The following is a 20024-nucleotide window of genomic DNA, read 5'->3' as shown; positions in this document are numbered from 1 at the left end:
GCCTGCAACCAGGGCTCGAGGGCAATTACTTCCCGGGGCCTAACTCTAGGTGGCTCACTTTCCTCACCTAAAAACACAAAGGCTGAAACAACTGTCTCCCGCCGCCCAAGGGTTTTTTCTCCAGCATTTTGTCTTTTCTTCAGGAGCCTAGAGGATTCAGCAGGAAGAATTAGAAGCACAGAACAATCTAAAACATGGATGTCGATACTATGCTTTGGGGAGTCCTTCCCCATCACACAGAAACCTCCAGATGCAGAGCAAGAGGAAATGCACAACAGGCGCCGACAAATCCCCAGCACCTCCCCCCTCAGTGTTTTCTAGCCAGCCTTTGCCAGCGCTGTGCGAACGAAGGACAAAGACGTAGCCGGAAGGTCGCCCCGGGCCGCCGGGTTAGCGCCGGGCCTTGGCCCTGGATCTATTACGTACTCGGGATGAAGGGGCGGGGCCGAAGGGGAGGAGTCAGGGGCGGGGCTGGAACCGGACCCTACTCCTGGGCTGAGGCGGAATCTCTGCGCCTGCGCGCCCGCGTAGGCCTGTGGTTGGGGAGCCCCAGGTTCTAGGCTTGCCCTCGCGCCCCGGCCTCCGCCTCCTCCAGGTCCCTTCCCACCTCCGCCCACTTGACGCGATGACGCACGGCAGGTTTGCGGACGTGGCGGCGGCGCACGGCACGAAAGGCCGAGACGTTGGCTGCGGCGGTGACGGTCGACAGGGGCAGCCAAAAACGGAGGCTCGGCCATGAACTGGCCCGGGACGGCAGCCCCGGCGGCGGCGGCGGCGGCGGCGGACCTGGTAGCCGTCTCCTCGTTGAGTCCCGCCTGCTAACGGGACAGGTAAAGATGGCGGTGAGAGGTCGGGGGTGGCCGGGTCCCGGCCGGTGGGGTTGGGCCCCAGCTGCACCCTCGCTGGAGGCGGCGCAGACCTCGCGGCCGCAGATGTGGCGAGGCGCCTGGTTGGGGCTTGGACCCCAGCCCGCGTGGAAGAGACTTCGAGGCAGGGGAGACCTTCGATACCAGCTCCACCAAAGCCCCTTGTTACACTGTCGGGGAAACTGAGGCTCAGAGGAAGGACTCCTACTTGCCCCAATCCCGGAGCAGCGCATTTCCCACGTAGACACACTACATTTCTCCCACAACTTCGTGTCTCTGTTGAATATTCGTTGACAGCATCTCGTCCACATCGTCCAAGTGTGATGGTGTAAGATAGAGATCTGAGATTTAATTCTCGCAGGGGGTAACAGGGAAAGAAAAAACAAGACGTGTGGAAAGGAGGAGGAGGGAAGTTAAGTTTTTAGAAACTGAATTGGCCCTGGCAGGTACAGTCCCTGTGATACTGTTCCAGTGCCCACCTGTGGCCCTTTTATTGCTCTCTGCTTAAGGATGTCAAAGCGAAACACCCAGCAGCATTTATGCAGCACGAAGGCGTTTGGGAAATCATTTTCAGTCAGAAAGTGAGCTGATGAGTGCTTCAACACGGTATCCATTGTGTTACTTTTGTCATCTATGTAGCATGCAGGCTTGTTTCAGTTTTCTGAAGGGGGGTATTCGTGCTTTTTTTCCTGCCTTAAGAGAATTATGACAGGTGAAGAGAATTGAACCAGATGACTTGAATACTGTGTACTTTCTAATCTCTATATACTTGGCTCAGATAATTATATGCCTGGGCCAGAGTCTACCTTTTCACGTCAATTAGGGACACAACCAATTCTTGATTATTCGGAAACCAACTCCACAGTTTGTGGTATTCTACTGCCTGCGTTTCATTCCAAGCGGAGTGAAGAGATCGTGAAACAGATGACGTTCTGGTCTTTAAATATTATATAGCAATATATTATGGAGAGACATTGATATAAGTATCTAAAATGGCTTTGGGGCATTGCTCAGTGAATTTCAGCTGTACTAAGCCAGTTTGGGGTTCTAAGACCAAATTATCAGGGGAAAAACGTCTAAAGGGCAGCATAACTGAGTCAGTACAGCCATGGGTAAATTGCTGTATATTAAGTGGTTCATAACTTTTTAAACTTTTTGAGAATATGAAAACAATAAATATCCCCAGAAAAATGTAAATATGTATAAAATTTGGCCTAGTAATCCACAGGGTTCACAGACATTCCCTACATTAAAGACAGGAAAGACTGTAAAATAAGTGGAAATTATTATCTGTTTTAGATGAAGGTGAGATACTCTACTCTTTCAACTTTTTTGAGAACAGAATAAAAATAAAGCATCCTTAATTTATTATGGTATTAAAACAAGTTTAATCTTTAAGCTTGTTAGAGTTGTCCCTTGTTAGAATTCCTTGAAGGAATAGGTATGACTTTAAAACTGCTTTTAAGATGTACAATGTGGTAGCTTTCTTTAGCTTGGTGGCTGTTGAGTTAGGAATTCCAGTTCATGGTAATAAATAATGAAGCTCTTGGGGGAACAGGTGAAATTATCGACTTAATATATAGCTATTAGTTATTTATGTTATCTGAATAGAAACCTTTGAGTTTTTGAAGCATTACAGTGTTGCCATAGAGCAGAGTCAGAAACTGGTTTTCAAGGGTTCTATTCAATGATATGAAATAGTTCCCAGAATTTTAAAGTATGTCCCGACATAGAGAGTATGTAATCTATTGTCATGTATATTACAAATTCAGACTTTTGGAGTTGGTCTTTTTCGATTTTTTTCTTTTCACCTGATACTTTTCCATAGTATTCACAACTGCCTTTGATACATCATTTAGTCTTGGCTTCTATGGCACAACATTTTCTTGGTTTCCTCCTCCTCTGAACACTTCTTTTCGTCTTAGCAGTCTGATTTTCCTTTGTCTAGGTACTAAGTGTAGCAGTTCTTCAAGGGTCAGTCTTGGACCCTCTTATTCTGCGTGTGAGCGCGCGCTCTCTCTTCTTCCCTCCCTCTCTCCCTCTCTCTCTCTGTCTCTCTCTGTCTCTCTGTTTCTCTCTCTCTCTCTCTCTCTCTCTCTCTCTCTCTCTGTAATCTCATCTACACAGCTTCAGTTTCCACCTATGTGCAGATGAGTCATGAAATTATATCACCCAGACCTTTCTGAATTTGACTACATAGCCCACTTGACTACTTGACATTCTTTTTGGTTGTCTTAAAGGAATTTACAGTCAAAGTCACCAAGCCCCCCGCCCCCACCAAGCTCTTTTTCCAGTGTTCCAGATCTTAGAGAATGGCACCACCATTAATTAACTCAGGGATGCAAATCAGAAGTCTTGGTGTGATCCTTAACTAATTTCTTCTCTTCATATCTGAGCCACATCATTAAGCCTTAAGTATTTTATCTCCCCAAATTCCTCTTACTACCTCTCTACTCTCCATCTTTCACAATAATTGAGAATAATCTACTATCCTTTCTTATGTGAACAATTAATATGAAGCTAAAACTGTGAATGTGGTAATAGTTTTTTATGTTCTTGTATTTTTTTTTGTTTTTAACATTGACAGACTTTATGGGGGCGGGGATCTGGTTTCCACCTGGGATCCTACCCTCTTAATATAGATAAGAAGGGATTTAGAAACCTTTGTACAGTATCTGTTCTGGGCCCCCAGGGCAGGAAGAGGGTGATTGCTGGGTGGGCAGGCTGGAAGGGTGGAGGCAGGGCCCTTACCACCTGCATGCCCACATCCACCCTGAACATGAGGGTGGGTTGAGATGCTCTGGGAGGGATGAGGGAGTCCTCAGGCTAGGGGCAAGCTGGCAGCAGGGGCTGTGGCAGGTAGCCACAGCTTCAGCAGCACTTGGCGCCACGGTTGCAGGGCATCTTGTTGCTGGCATCATCAGTGGTGCACTTGTAGTCATAGGTGAGGTCCTCACCATGCAGGGTGCAGTGCAGGGTACGTGAAGATGATGATGGGCTTCTGGCCCTCCATGTGGGTGACGAGAGAAGCAGTTGGGCTCACAGGAGTGGTTGATGACACCGGCAGCATTGCCATGCATCGTGGCGTCCCCACATCAAAGTCATCCATTCGGAACATGTAGCACCCAGTGCCCTTCCCATCGGAGAACTTCTCCCACTTATTGTTCTTTTTTAATGAGGATAGATTAACTTGATGAAGATGAGTTGAGAGTGAGTACACTTAGGTCAGCTCTCATCTCAGTCAGTCTTAAGATGTCTTTTCTGAAGTAGAAATGAATGTAGAATTTATAATCTGTTCACAGTCTTTACAGACCATAAATTGAGTTTCATGAGGACTTTGGTTAAGTTAAAGTTTGGTGAAAAGCTGCCAGGGAAGGAAAGTCCCTGGTTGAGAGCAAAATTATGACCTGTATAGAAGGCACATACTATACTAAATAAAAATACTGAAATCAGGTCTTCCCTGGTGGCGCAGTGGTTGAGAGTCCGCCTACCGATGCAGGGGACACGGGTTCGTGCCCCGGTCCGGGAAGATCCCACATGCCGCGGAGCAGCTGGGCCCGTGAGCCATGGCCGCTGGGCCTGCGCGTCCAGAACCTGTGCTCCGCAACAGGAGAGGCCACAGCAGTGAGAGGCCCGCGCACCGCAAAAAAAAACAAAAAAAAAATACTGAAATCAGCGTGATCCAGGGAAGTAGGTAGGGAGTTCAAAAGACAGTTCAATCTCATGGAACTTAAAATGCAGAACAACTCAGAAAGTTTGGGGTTCATAAAAGTGTTGTGTGTGTACATATAAAACATATACTTTGATTCTATTAGATCTGTAAATTGTATATATGATCACACGTTTTAAAGACATAATAAAAAATTATTTCTGTAATTTTCTTCACATACTCACAATGGGGAAACTTAATTTTTTGACCTAAAAAATATAGCAATTTGCCCTTGTTAAAATGTAATCATCACCATGTTTTGTGATAATGGTCTATAAGAATGGATTACTTCTTCCTCCCAGCCCATTGTCTCCATTGCCAAATACATTCATGGTACTTCAACAACTATAAAACTTGAACCTAAAACCATTCTTTAAAAAACAAAAGATAAAGTGTCCTGAATATAAGATTCATGTAAATTTAGTCAAATGGATCAGCCACATTCCAAAGTTTTCTCTGCCTTCTTTCCCTACCAGATTTTGACATTATGGCAGGGAGGCATCAGAATCGTAGTTTTCCTCTTCCAGGAGTTCATTCAAGTGGTCAAGTACATGCGTTTGGAAATTGTACAGACAATGATACGTTGGAGGAGGATGCTGAAGTGTATGAGCTTCGATCCAGAGGAAAAGAAAAAATCCGAAGAAGTACATCAAAAGATAGACTTGATGACATTATAGTATTAACAAAAGATATACAGGAAGGAGACACTTTAAATGCAATAGCCCTTCAGTACTGTTGTACGGTAAGTTTTAATTTGATTTTGCATAATGCAGCCCCAAATAAATTATTTGTTCATAGCACAAAATTGAAATAAATTCTGTGCCCTTTTATCTTGTATTCCGCCCCACCCACTTTTTTGTCTTTTCACAGAAATCAGTATCATGTTGGTGGATGTTAACTTTTTAAATTTTTAAGTGAATACTTGAATTTCTGTTTATTTCTAAATCATGATTCTATTTTCAGATTGAAAAACAATCAAATGTGTTTATTTTTCTCCTTATTCAAGTTGTAAGGGAATGTAGAAATATATAAGGAAAGGTTTTTTCCTGCCCCAATTTCCTGAGATAACACACGTTGGTGTATTTCTTTCCATACCTTTTTTGGGGGGGGAGATATATATGTGTGTAGTGATTTTTGTGTTTTAAAAATTGGTTTATATTATGCCTATTACTCTGCAAGTTGCCTTTGACTTTTTCATTTCTTAGTATATCATGGATATCCCTCATAGCCTTATAGATCTAACTCATTATTTTATGTAGCTATATGATGTTGCATAGTATGGATGTACCATAATTATTAAGTTGTTCTCTTACTCATTGATAGGATTTTCTCCATGTTTTGCATTGTGCAGTGAATATCATCACAACTGGTACCTTATTTCTGTGAAATAGATTCTCAAAAGTGGGATTTATAGGTGAAAGGTATATTTTTTACTTTACTAGGTATTAAACTCTGTTTAAATCCATTTAATGTCTGTGTCATGTCCATCTTGTATCCATAGCATGGAATCTATTTTCATGTAAACACATTGATATGGAAACTGTTGATATCTTTCGTTTTCAAACTTTTTATTCTCATGCTCCCAAAAGAATTTTGAAATGTATATACTGTGTACCTCCTTGCACCTTTTAAAGTGAACATCTTAAATACATCCTGACTTAAAGTAGTTATAAAGGATTTAATTTCCAGAATGTTGTCAATATTGATATTTGAAAGCAAGACTATTAGAATACTCTTTAAATATATGCATGGAATCCTAAATACCACCAGGATTTGCTACCTAAAATTATTCATTTAAAATATATATATGAGCTCTTTTTTTAGTAGCATGAAATTTTATATTTAAAAAATTTTCATATATTTAAAAATTTTTTCTCCTTGATTAATATTTTCATCCCCCCAAAAATCTTTCATAGTATAAAATATTTTTATCTTGAAAACCTTTTATTGATTACCTGTCGTAGTTCTCTGCAATAGAAACACACATATATTGATAAATTTATATATATATATTTAAATATAATTTTAAAGTCTGATGACCATGAGGTTCTATGTATTATTTTTCCTGAATAATTATTGCAATTATTCACAATTGATCAAAACAAATATTATAAATTTTAATTTAAATGTTTAATAAATATTTTATTGAAATGCATTTCTTGATGAGGTAAGAAAAGCTGGGTTTGGGGTTTTTTTTTGCGACTTGTTCATGTATGGCAACATTATTTATTGTTAAATCAGAAAATATCTGATTTCATTCTTTAATGCAAATAAAATTGTTAATGTGTTCTGTAGAGAAATAAGACCACAGAAATAAATTATAGAATGTGCTTTAGAAGGATGATAATGGAAAGTAATCAAGACTTTAAAATTAGGGGCAAGACTGAAAATATCAAGGTGAAGATCCAAGAGAAGAGTGTGGTCCAGCAGCTTTATTAGAGAAAGACATTAGTTTTCTTTTAATGAGCATAGAATATTTTCTTAGAAAAAGAGAAATTTGAAGTGCCATCTGAATGATTAAAAATAGGTCATATTTCCAATGAAGTGAAAAGGAGAAAGTATTTCAGGCATGACAGTGATGTGGAGATTTCAAGGAGGAAATAAGGCGGACAACAGTGGAAGTTTAATAGCTGTTTCAGAAATGAGTGACACAGACTAGGATGAAGTGCTTTAAGATAACTGAGGGAAAGTTTGATATATAGTAAGAGAACATCATTGTAAAATTTTAACAAGAGTGCTGCAGAATTGTGGGGGGGACCTGCTGGTGAATTAGAGGGAATCCAAGAAAGAAGTTACTGGAAGATGATCCAATGAATATGATTAGGGCTTAGGCTAAAATATTTATAGTAAAGAAGAGAAGAAGCCAATAGAAAATGTATTGAGGGGGAAATCACAGGGTGTATCCACTGTTTCCTTAATTAAAATGAAGAGTGATGAAAGGCAGTTAGCTGAACATTAGGGAAAAGATGGCATTGGCCACAATAACGGGAAGATTGATATAGCAGAGATAGGGAGTTAAGCAGTGCTCCCTTTTGACAGAGCTCAACTAGCAAAAAAAAGATTAACCTTACAAAAGGATTTATCATTTAAAATATGGTAATTAGTGCTATATTCCACTTATAAATATTCAGCCTTAGGAATTATTAAAAATATGCCTGTTATAAAACAGTGATAAGAGGAACAAAAGTTCAAGGTTACATTTGGAATCCTAAATGTAACCAAGGAAGGTAGCATAACAGAGAAAATATTATAGGGATATTTAGAGAGATAACCTAGGTAGATGCTAAACCTTGGAAACCTGGTTCAGAAAGATTATTGAGTAGTTATTAGAATATACAATACCAGGCAAAAGAGCATTTAAAGAGAATAGGATCAGGCTTTGGGGTTTGTCAGTGAATCTTCATTTGCCTTAAAAGAGTCTCAAGGTAGTAAAATGACAAAGCACCCTTTAACATTACACTCTTATCTCCAAGTTACTGTTCAGTCCTCTCTCCCTTTTTCTCCCACACATACACTTCAAAGGAATTGATTTTTCCAATAAGAACTCTCATTCTTCATCAGTAATATGCAGTTAATCCAGGTCACTACTACCTCTTAAAAACCCTGTTTGACAACCTGGATTCTGCAGGTTTCTGACTTTCGTACTATTAAAATTTAATAACAGCTAACATTTACATAACATACTGTGTGTCACTACTGTAGATGTTCTTTGGACATTTTAATACATTAATCTTCACAGTAACCCTATGTGGTAGCTAGTATTATTACTGTCATTTTACATATGTGAAACTGATTTGCAGACAGGTTAAACAACTTCCCCCAAATCATACAGCTAGAAAGTGTCAGGACCATGCTTCAAGCCCAGATAGTCTGTGCTTTTAACCACCATCATATAGTGCTTTCCTGGGCACTGTTTCTTAATCTCCTTTGTGGATTTCTCTTAACTCAGCATACCCCTCAAATGTTGGCATTCCTCAGGGATCTTTCCTATGTTACCTTTTTCTCCTAAACTTTTTCTAGTGAATCTACTCTTGTGACTTCAATTACCATTTTTGCTGGTAATCCACAAATCTATATCTCTAGCTGAAATCATTCTTCTGAATTTCAGGCATACATTTATAACTGCCTTTGGACATCTTCCACTTGGCACATTTCAAGCACCTCAAAGTCAACATGTGTGAAATCTGCGTTCATTCTCTTTTATCCCTCTACAGTATTCCATAATCTCAGTGAGTGACATCATTATCCATCGACTTGGCCAAGCCAGAAATCTAAGTTTTATCCTAGACTCACTTTACCTCTCTGATATCCATCAGTTGATAAATGATCAGTGCTTGGTTTACAGCATTGATGGAAATGATGGATTAATAACTTAAAGGCAGTTGGAGAGCCTGGCATAGTAATTGGTAACCTGAGAAACACTCTCCTGCTCCCCTTACTCACAATGGCAGGTGGAGAGAACATGTAGACAGGTCGAGGACTATATAAAATATATAAGGAAAGCTTATAAAAATGGCTGATCTGGGGGATAGTTGAATAATGCATTTACACCAAGAAGTTTGGGGAAAAATGGCTTCAGGAGACAAGTGAAGGAGACAAATTATCATATTTTATCAATTCTAAGGTGTATTTTTTTTATACATTTTAACATCTTTGAAGTTAGAATGGTGGCATCTTCAATATTTGGTGGGTTTTTTTTTACCTTAATGATACATAAAATAATGGCACATCTTAGAGTGGATTGCATCTTGGTTTTGATAAAATATGGTACTTTTAGTTGGGTAAGTTGACATTTGGCTATACTCTTAATCACCACATTAGAGATTATAGGTACATAAGTACCTGTAATCCTTCCTTCACAAATTGTTTACAAGCGGCAGAAGTATGATATTTGCACATGATATAGAAAGAGAAATACCAAAAGATCCTAGAATCTACTTAAATAGCTAGGATTAGTGTTAATATTGATAATATGTGGGTGATTATAGAATGTAATTGGTGATTTCTTAAGACTGGTAGATCAAGAATGGTATAGAACTGTTATCCACAAATAATATAAAATCCTCTCTGGATGTGATAACTTACTACTTCTAATAATTAAGCTCAATTTTTTTCCCTCCAAAAGTAACTGGGATGAATGAATATTACTATTTCTATTTTGATTTAGAATTTAGTTGAATTTTGCTTTTTTTTTTCTTTACAGGTAGCAGATATAAAGAGGGTTAACAATCTCATCAGTGATCAAGACTTTTTTGCCCTTAGGTCTATCAAAATTCCAGTAAAAAAGTTTAGTTCATTGACTGAAACACTTTATCCTCCAAAAGGAAGACAGACTTCACGTCCTTCATCTGTTCAATACCTTTCAGAACAACAGCAAGTTTTGTCAGCTAATGATTCTCTTTCTTCCAGTGAGTCAGCTGGTAGCTTTTTAAAAGAAGTAGACCGAGACATAGAACAAATAGTAAAATGTACAGACACCAAAAGAGAGAACCTTAATGAGGTGGTGTCTGCCTTGACAGCACAACAAGTACGTTTTGAACCTGATAACAAAAACATTCAACGTAAAGATCCTTATTATGGAGCAGACTGGGGAATAGGGTGGTGGACAGCTGTAGTGATAATGTTGATAGTAGGCATAATAACGCCAGTATTTTATTTGCTGTATTATGAAATTTTAGCTAAAGTGGATGTTAGTCACCATTCAACAGTGGATTCTTCACGTTTGCATTCAGAAGTCACACCCCCATCACAGCAGAGAGAAATGGAAAATGAAATTGCTCCAACTAAAGGAATACCCTTTGGCCCACAAGATGACCATAAGTTTTATAGTCAATATTCTCAGTTACCTGCTGCTCAACACAAAACATAGCAGTTAGTTCAGTTACAGTGTTAGCGATCACATGTGTATCTGGAATGTGGTGGGTGAATCAGTTATATTAAATAACCACTTCAAAGGCAGAATTTAGGGAGATAGAAGATGCTTTGTTTTTCACCTTTTTTGTTTGTTTGTTTTTTGGAGCCATTTACAAATGGATTGAGTATAAAATCCCTACAGTTGCTAGTTGATACTGAAAGCAGTAAATCTGTATATCTGTTATATCAATGCTTAAAGCAGAAATGAATTTAAATATGTGTCTCAGAAGTTCCTGGAAAATGCATTTTTTCTTATTCAAGACTGGTTATGTTCAAATTTTATTTTTTAAGCAATTGTTTTTGGTTTGAGGTTATTAATAGTAAATTCATTAAGCAGAATAATGATAGCATCAGATGTCTGCAACTGAAGAAAATTTATTACTAACCATCAAAATATTTAGTTGCAGAAAAGTTTGATTCTAAAATTATTTGATAGGACTTACTTAAAATTTCATTTCGAAACTTAAAAAAAACCCCACATTTAGTACATACGCTATGAAAACATAAGTAGAACAGAAAGGGGAAAGAAATGTATAATGTCTGTAATAGAAGCTGAGATATATTATTATTTTTAAGCCCCCAAATTAATGTGTTACTGTTGGGAAGTTGCCATTTGGTCACTAGAACACTGGATTTTGTCAGGACCTAAAAGTTATCTTTGTCTCTTAAAGAATGCTGCCTCTGCTTCTGTTTTTTAAGTGATTATATTTGCCTCTGATATTTGAAAGCACTTTTGTTGTTCTTTGATGAAAAGTGTTATACATGTACAGATTAGCATTAATTCGGAAATATTTCCTTACATACTGTGATAAATTGTTGCTGTGTTACATGTAAGAACATGCCTTAATTACATTTAATGCCTTATAATACTTTATGTAAACTAGTATAATTTTTAGAATTAAAATTAAGCATTGTTTCAGATGGTCCGATAGGATTCATAACATAGGCTGTATAAATTTGTCTCCACCTTCACTGTCAGGCACAAGTTAATGGGATCATAACATTTTCGTTGTCTGTCTCTGAGGTCTGTTGCAGAAAAGCAAGGGTAAAGAGGCCTTTTGCATTAGCAAAAACAGACAAATTGCTTTGTATATTGATCCCTTAACCTCTGTTTTTCAAAGAGAAAATGTTCAACTTAGGTCTTTTTTCCCTGAACTAGAGCATCAAATTGGGGAAGAGAGGCCAAAGGTGTATATGGATTGGTCAAAAGAGTGCCACTTTTAAGATCTGTTGTGGATCAGAGTCTGGCTAAATAAGCATTGGCATACTGATTCCATCATTTAGTTTTTAAAAGTATGTGTTTTTAAAATGCTATCAAAATGATTCATTTGGTGGAGGCTGGCTTGCCTGTTTGTGTATAATAAAGTATGTACTTTAAGATATATTACACCACCTCATTTTCTGGGCATTATTTCCTAACTTTTAATGTTTCACCTTTTTGACCAGTCATTTTATATTTCAAACTTCAGTCTTTTTTTTTTTTTTTTTTTTTTTTGTGGTACGCGGGCCTTTCACTGTTGTGGCCTCTCCCGTTGCGGAGCACAGGCTCCGGACGCGCAGGCTCAGCCGCCTCGCGGCACGCGGGATCTTCCCAGACCGGGGCACGAACCCGTGTCCCCTGCATTGGCAGGCGGATTCTCAACCACTGCACCACCAGGGAAGCCCCAAACTTCAGTCTTGATACAAAATGGGGTGAATAAATATATATATACTTAATGAGGCTTAATGTACTTTCAGGAGCAGTATATCATAGAAAGACAGGACAAAGATGTCAAACATGAAAGCCCTTGCATGTATTAGAGGGCCTTAGACAATTACCAAAAAGTGTTAATATGGAAGTTTGTAGCAAATTGATTTTTTGAGTTAACTCTATTAGTTTAAGATTTAAAAAATTGTTTTAATGTGCTTTGGGCATCTTGAGAAAAGTATGATCTTTCTAATTTATGCTCAGTGTTAACTTGGTTAGTTTACTTTGTATTTATTAATAAGCCTACTGAAAATCAAGTTTCAAGAAAGAAAATACACATTGTTTTAGGATAGAATGGGCTAGATGTCCTTTGAGGAACTTTGTTTACATCAAATTGATGAAATTACGGAGTCAGGGATTCCTTTTTGCTAGCGGTACTTTGAAATTGTGATAGATAAGTCTGATTTATAAAATAAGTAACTTTTTTAAAAGTAATGAGGTATACTATGTACTTGATTTAAAACCTTTTCTGTCTTGCAGAGTGTCCTATTCCTTGAAGGCAGTATAACATATCCTTATGACACAGGCAGTTTCCTTTGTCCATATATTTGAATTACATTGGGTTGGCCAAAAAGTTTGTTCAGGTTTTTCCATAGCATTTTACAGAAAAACCAGAGGGAACTTTTTGGCCAACCCAATATATTTTTTTACTTAATTGAATATAATTTGAATTACATATAATTCTATATATATGTATAACATATATAGAATTCTGTGTTATATATATAGAATTCTAGATTCTAATCCTTAATTGTCATTTGTAAAAGAAAAATTTCCTAAGCATTTAATAGATTTAGAATAATTTTAGCTTTTAAAAAGTACTAATACATCAAAATTTGTAACAAATGCAGATTACTTTGTAAAACTTAATAAAACAAGAAAAGTTATTTGATATTGTGGCTTTTGAGTTGAAACCCTTATTTGAATTTACTTTGAGGCTTTACATTAGTATGTACACACATACACACACACACACACACACACATACATGCAGATGTAAAAGTAACGGAACTGTGAATCATTGCATTTGGTTCACTTAAAAAGTTGGAGTTGCAGGTGAAGAAAAACCTATTTTTAAAAAGGGTAGATTCTTTCTTAAAGTCTGGGTACAAATGGTTAAGATTGTTTCAAACTAATGGATGCTATTTAAATTAAATATTTTTTGCCATCGTATTCCTAGAAAATTATAGGATTCATGTCCCCAAAAGATATATTAAGATCAAGTTATAGAGTCTGGTGGCCACGTTAAGAATTAGAAGACTTAATTTCTCCAAAGACTTTTTGTTTTTTAAAGCTATCTTTTTATGGACTCTACTTACTTGTTCAGTGGCCTGAAGAGTTCTTTAAATGAACCACTATTTAGTCATTAGTTCTTTTTAAAGGTATCTACTACTAAAATTACCTACTTGGGAATATGAAGGATACAGTTAGAGTTTTAGAAATATCTTGAAACAAAGATCCAGGCAAAGTGTTACAGAGTAAAGGTGTAGTTTTTAGGAGTCTGTATTTAAATGGTACATTATGATGGGAATCATTCTTATTTTGAATTACAAAGTTGCTCAGGAAATCAATATTTTTCTTCCAAGTATGTGCATATTGCACTGTTAGATCATAGAAATCTGATGCTTTATTTAATTCTTTTTATGTATGCAAATTATATAAATCTTTTGTATAATGTATTTTATACAGATGCAGCATGGAATTGTAGAATGTTATGTTAGCATGTACATCTGTAAAACTGGTTTTTAAAACTTGCCCCTCATTTTTCATATTTTAAAAGATCTGCAAAATGTAATAAAGTTTCTATTTTATTCAATCGAAAATGGAATCTGGTTAATTTAATTGAATAAAGCAAACCTTTTCTCCTCCTCTAACTATTAGAGATATTATGTAAGATAGACTGACTTGCCAAAGATTTACCAATTCAGATTCCCCCTTGTTATACTGAACAAAATACACTGGATTATTTATAGTACACAAGTGAAAGGAAATGAAAACAAATTTCAGATGAATGTTATTTGGGGGGGATCTCTGATCTCATGGAAGGCTTCATGAGACATGGTCCACACCTTGGCAAATTACAGACTGGTCGTGTAACAATATGCTCTATTTATATGTAAATTTTATTATCACGAAACAACCTTTCCATCTCAAAATATTAATTTTTTAAAACACCAGTAGCAAAAAGAATTGAGACAGGGCTTCCCTGGTGGCGCAGTGGTTGAGTCTGCCTGCCGATGCAGGGGACACGGGTTCATGCCCCGGTCCGGGAGGATCCCACATGCCGCGGAGCGCCTGGGCCCGTGAGCCATGGCCGCTGAGCCTGCGCGTCCGGAGCCTGTGCTCCGCAACGGGAGAGGACTCAGCAGTGAGAGGCCCGCGTACCGAAGTAAAAAAAAGAATTGAGACAGTTATTTGGAGTTTTTATTTATTTAATGGAGAATTTGTGGTGTAATCCTTGTTTTCTCCATTTTTAAAAGTATCTTGATCTTGAAATTGTATTTACAGTTTTTCTTATAAGAAGTTTTTACTAACTTAAGAGCCTTTAACCACATTAAGGAAAGCCATTGATACTGTACATCTGAAGGTAGTGGGGAAGGTAAGGTTAACAAGGTCGTCTGAGTTTCTTAGCATTCTCTCAATATCCAAATCTCTTAGTTTGTTATCACAACTTTAATCACCTAGAGTTTTGTTGTTGATGGTGGTTTGTTCAAGAACATTTGATACTGGCATCCCTGCTCAATAAATATACAGTTATTTTACTAGATAAAATAAGTATTAACAAATTAGTTTTCTCTATCAAATATATTTCAGCAGGGTGAAAGAAAACAATATAAAACAAAAGGACACTATTGTAAGAATTTAATGTTTAAACAAATACAGAAAAATAAGCATTAGAGCAACAAAACAGTTTTGCATCTTACTTCACCAACAAGTATGAGGTTAAACTCTGTATTAAAGCTTGCCTTCTTGTAGAATAATTTAGCATTCTCAGATTTTAAGCCAGAAAAACAAGATTCATGCTGATAGAGCAACCTGCAAATAACTTTCTGCCTGTTCTCATAATTAGTCTACTTTAAACATAAAAAGATCTTCCAAAGGAGGAAGACAATGCACTTAACGGAGATGGCTGGGGCCTTCCCGGGAAATCCTTGCCCATAGGAGATGCTTTACCATCTGCAGGACTAAAATGGTGGCAACAAATTGAAAGCCAGGAAAAGATTCCTGTATCTTTGGTGTATTTGCCCAATTTAAGTGTTATCTTCAGATGTATAATAAAGCAAGTAAACAGAACCATAAAGATAAGCTTTCTATAAATTAAATGGTATTTGGCTATAGTACTAAGGAGGTGAGAGATTAAGAAACTTCTGTTAATTATCAATCCTAAATGACTACTTGCCCATTACAACTGAAAACTGAGGATTCTACTCTAAGAAGTACGATAGATTGCTAATACTTTAGAGTGTTTTATTCATGTTTTCCATTTAGAAACTTTAAAATTATTGATAAGCTCCTTTAAATACATCACATAGGAACAGCACAATACTGAACTAATAATGGCCCTCACACACATACTGAATTATCTGAGGAAATATTACAACTGAAAGTGGTCTTTTTCCTGAGAAAGCCATGTTACAAAATGGCACAAGACAATACACATTTTCTCCAATTTTTCCCACCAGAAAATAAGATGGGAAAATCAGATTATGATATATTTTATGAGGAAAACATGTTTGTTTCTCAAAACTGTTTTCAATCACTTTACCATCTACAATTTTTTAAAGGGTGAGAACCAAATTTAAATTAAGAATGATCATTTCTACAAGGTGAGAGAATGAATACACATGGTAAACTTTGGTTAGAGTTTAAACAATTTTTATAGAAAATTGTTTACAAGTGAAGAAACTAAGGCACAGAAAACTTAAGCTCAATTTCAAGGTTGAGTTTAATAGTAAAGGTAGAAATAGAATCTAGGGCTCTTGATTCTCAGGTTAGAGGGTAATGAGTGGTATCTTCCCAAGAGGGAAAAATTTATTTCTTTTGGCGGGTAATGTTCATAACTCATTTTTAAAATATATAATATGAATTTCCTTGAAAATCTTTGGCATATGTGAGTCATTGGAGGCTGAAGTTTATAGATATCCTCTCCCCCACCCCAATACAAAAAGGCAGGGGATCTAGTTTTTAAATGAATCAAAAAAAGATTAAATTTCAAAGTGACCTGAGTTTCATTCTGCATTGTTATATTAATCAATTGGAGAGCTCAGTCCTGTGAAACGTAACAGAGGCCACTACACCTCACAGATTACACATACATGCATCCTGCAATGAGATTTATATGACTAGAACTTAGTCTACATTTTTATAAAGTACAAAATTAAATCTCAGTCTAATTTTTCATAAGCCAATGACTCAGATATCAAACTTGTTACAGTGGGATAATTAATTCATATATTGTATGGTATGAAGTTAGCCTCCAATTCAGGTATTTTTAATTTAATATTCATCCCAGGCCTTTGTATTGGTTGAGATGTAAGCTGTGAAATTTACTTAGCTCAGATTGGCATTTTCCCCTGTGCATGTGTTTCCAATCACGAAATTTTTAATCTCATAAAATATGCACTTGTAAGAGCTTAGGTAGGTTTATGTAGTCATAATATAGTAGCACAGAACATACCATGTAAAAGTAAAAAATAAAATTATTTTCAAGTTTCTTTGTATTTAAAGTGCTCCATGTGCAGTATTAAACCAACTTTCAGATTATAGAAATCCATTATGATGACTAGTAGTTTTAGAAAAGATCAGCAGTTAAACAAGAAAAATTTGTTTAAGTATGAATACATAGATTAAAAGATGCAAAAACTCTTTAGGTACATTCTAATCCAAATAATACCACAAAAAAAAAAATCCACTTGAATACATTAGAGAGATGACAGAGGTGTTGAGAAGGAATGTCAGAGACTAAATGGTAAGGTAACTAGTATGTAAACTCAAAGTGATTCTGAATATTTTGGTAACAAGTATCTTTCCAACAAAACAGGAACAAAAATAAAATACTCATTCCTTATCAGAAATAAAATAGAAAACAAGTCCGTTCAAATGTTCAGAAGCTGTATCATAAAAATATTTTTTGAGAAATTTCATAGCTAATAGGTTGCTTCATCCATGTTGTCATCACTGTCTGCACCAAAATCATCTCCATCTTCAAAGTAGGAATTAATGTAGTCATTTTCCTAAGTGAAATGATATATTCCTCAGTAAACATTAAAAGTATGAGTAGTAACATTAAAGAACATAATGTAGGCTGTCCCTTTAATATAAGTTTATAAATATCAAAGTTAGGTAATTAGAAAATATGCCAGGCTTAAAAGAAGTCTCTTATTTCAATGCTTAAAACACACATTAACTTTCACATATCTAACTGTGCTTTCTTCCTCAAGACCACCATCTCCTACTATTCTCAGGCACCAACTAGCTAAGAGAACATAAACAGATGCCCATTACACCTTAATAGGATTATACATCTCATTCATTATACCTTAGTGGAATGATACATGGTTTAGTTAGTTAAACCACTAAACACTTACTCCAAACAAATGTACAAACACTCAAGAAACGAAGCCAATTTATACTAACATTCATTCGACTACACCAGAACTGAGGTTTCCAGTTACAATGCATAGCTGAGCATAAGCAGAGAGATTTTTGCTTCCTACCAAAAAACAAACAAACGAAAAGACCTCAAGATACTAAATCAAATGCAGAAGATGCCATATTATATTACATCTAGGGCCCCTCAGTTTATTTTTTAAAAATTTTTATTTATTTATTTATTTTTGGCTGTGTTGGGTCTTCGTTGCTGCACGCAGGCTTTCTCTAGTTGCGGTGAGTGGGCTTCTCATTGCAGTGGCTTCTCTTGTTGAGAAGCAAGGGCTCTAGGCGTGTAGTCTTCAATAGTTGTGGCACGTGGGCTCAGCAGTTGTGGCTCACGGGCTTAGATGCTCGGCAGCATGTGGGATCTTCCCGGACCAGGGCTCGAACCCGTGTTCCCTGCCTTGGCAGGCGGATTCTCAACCACTGTGCCACCAGGGAAGCCCCTCAGTTTCTTTTAAATTAAGAGAGATTAAGCCCCTGGGAACATTCCAATTCTTATGGCTGAGTAAGACTACTATCTGTGTAAATGACTCAAGTTATTTCTGCCTTCTATCAAAAATTCAAAAATCCATTTTGGATATAGATTAAAAGAAATTTAAGAGCGTTATTAACCAACTGCAGTGTATGGACTGCAGCTGGATTCCAACTGGAATAAGCAAAAAATTTTTTTCCAATCAAAACTATTTGAACACTGGTTTAATATATGATGATATTAAAGAGGTACATTTTATTGTGTTAGGTATAATGATATTGTGATGTTGTTAAAGAGCCCTTATTTTTGAGTACATACTGAAATATTTATGGAGGAAAGGATATAATGCCTGGGATTTGCTTTAAAGTAATCCAAGGCAGCTGCAGGCTTGAAGTTGGGGGGGGGAAGGAGCAGACTGGGTGGATGAAAGAGTGGCCGAAAGGCTGGCTATGAATTGATCATTGTTAAAGCTAGGTGATGAGTCTGTAGGTGTTTATATTACTAGTCACTAGTTTTTGTAAATAATTGAAATTTGCCATAAAAAATTAATTTCCATGATACACAGTTTTGAGGGCATTAGCCTGCTGTGGCCTCCTTTGCCTAGCAAAGCAATAAAGCTATTCTCTTCTACTTCAGCCCCCCCCCCAAATTAATCTCTACTATCTACAGCAGAAATTATGACAGAGTAAGAAATAGGGACTATTCTCAAAAGAAAGTCTCCTGGATATCACCTTTTTTAGTATCTGCATGGTGGGATTTTATATATAGATTTATATAAATAATATAAGAAAGGTAACTTGTATTATTCAGATATGTATTTCATTACTTTGTCCTCCCTAAACACTTTAATTTTCCGTATCCAGCTAAGACCCTAGGAAGTTGGCCTGGTTTCTCTGGTGCCAAGAAATCCAACAGTCTGGAAACCTGGCTGAATCCGGAGGCCATGTACCAGGGACGAGCGGCATGGTTGAGAGTTCAAGTAAGGCCACCTTGTAAGTGAGATCTTGGCAAAGACACTTGTGTGAAAATATAAGCTAGCCAATTTGTACATACAAGTGGAAATGAGTAAGGAAGAGATACTGTATTTCAAATTGAGCATATGCCACTTGTGTTTAGACATGAGCACCTCCAAGTATGTTCAATGATGCGCATTAGGTATTTTGTGAGACTAGTAATCTTGATACAAAGATTGGTACAAACTGAGAACTTGTTGAAATTGATGGCTTAAATGGTTCTTGGCTTCATTTGGGCCCCTGCTTTTTTCTTTAACTGTAACACTCAAAAGACTGCAGAAAGAAAAAAGTCTATATTTTCTCAATTTTATATGTAGGTGTTACATAGATAATTTGCTCCACTTTACTCTTCAAAACAAAATGCTCTTTAAATCCTCAATATATATCAGGTGAGTTAATTAGCAGTAATTTTTCATTAATTAGTTAATTGCTAGAAAGAGCAAAGAGTAACTTTAAATCTGGAAAGGATTTGAGCTTGCTTATACCCAGACTCACCCAGCCTCACACTCAGAATATATATCCTTTCTTTATTAAAGTAGAAAGTTGGTGTTTTTTTTAATGAAATACAGTTATATAAACCCACTGGTGGTGTTTTGGACTCTGTTAAGACCCAATACAGAATTCTGAAATTACTAGAATCCTAATGTTT

The 20024-nt window shown here is 36.8% G+C and overlaps 2 protein-coding genes across 4 annotated transcripts in view; one reads left to right on the top strand and one right to left on the bottom strand.

Annotated features, from left to right (window-relative positions):
* The first annotated feature begins 531 nt into the window (after positions 1–531).
* On the top strand, positions 532–14345 carry LYSMD3 (LysM domain containing 3). Its single transcript, XM_007115458.4, has 3 exons — positions 532–830; positions 5052–5317; positions 9779–14345. Exons 2-3 carry the CDS (start codon positions 5063–5065, stop codon positions 10442–10444), a joined length of 921 nt encoding a protein of 306 aa, XP_007115520.1. The 5' UTR covers positions 532–830; positions 5052–5062; the 3' UTR covers positions 10445–14345.
* A 384-nt stretch (positions 14346–14729) lies between these two features.
* The window catches only part of POLR3G (RNA polymerase III subunit G), a 47102-nt gene continuing 41807 nt past the window's right edge, over positions 14730–20024 (bottom strand). For all 3 annotated transcript variants that reach the window (XM_024125631.2, XM_024125650.2, XM_028493067.2), the window contains exon 8: positions 14730–17469. In XM_024125631.2, the coding sequence (XP_023981399.1) occupies positions 17383–17469 (87 nt within the window). In that variant the 3' untranslated portion in view covers positions 14730–17382. The remainder of the gene's footprint in view (positions 17470–20024) is intronic.

This window comes from Physeter macrocephalus, chromosome 8, assembly GCF_002837175.3.
Source record: "Physeter macrocephalus isolate SW-GA chromosome 8, ASM283717v5, whole genome shotgun sequence".
Classification (NCBI taxonomy): Eukaryota; Metazoa; Chordata; class Mammalia; order Artiodactyla; family Physeteridae; genus Physeter; species Physeter macrocephalus.
This window is presented reverse-complemented; position numbering and strand designations above follow the sequence as displayed.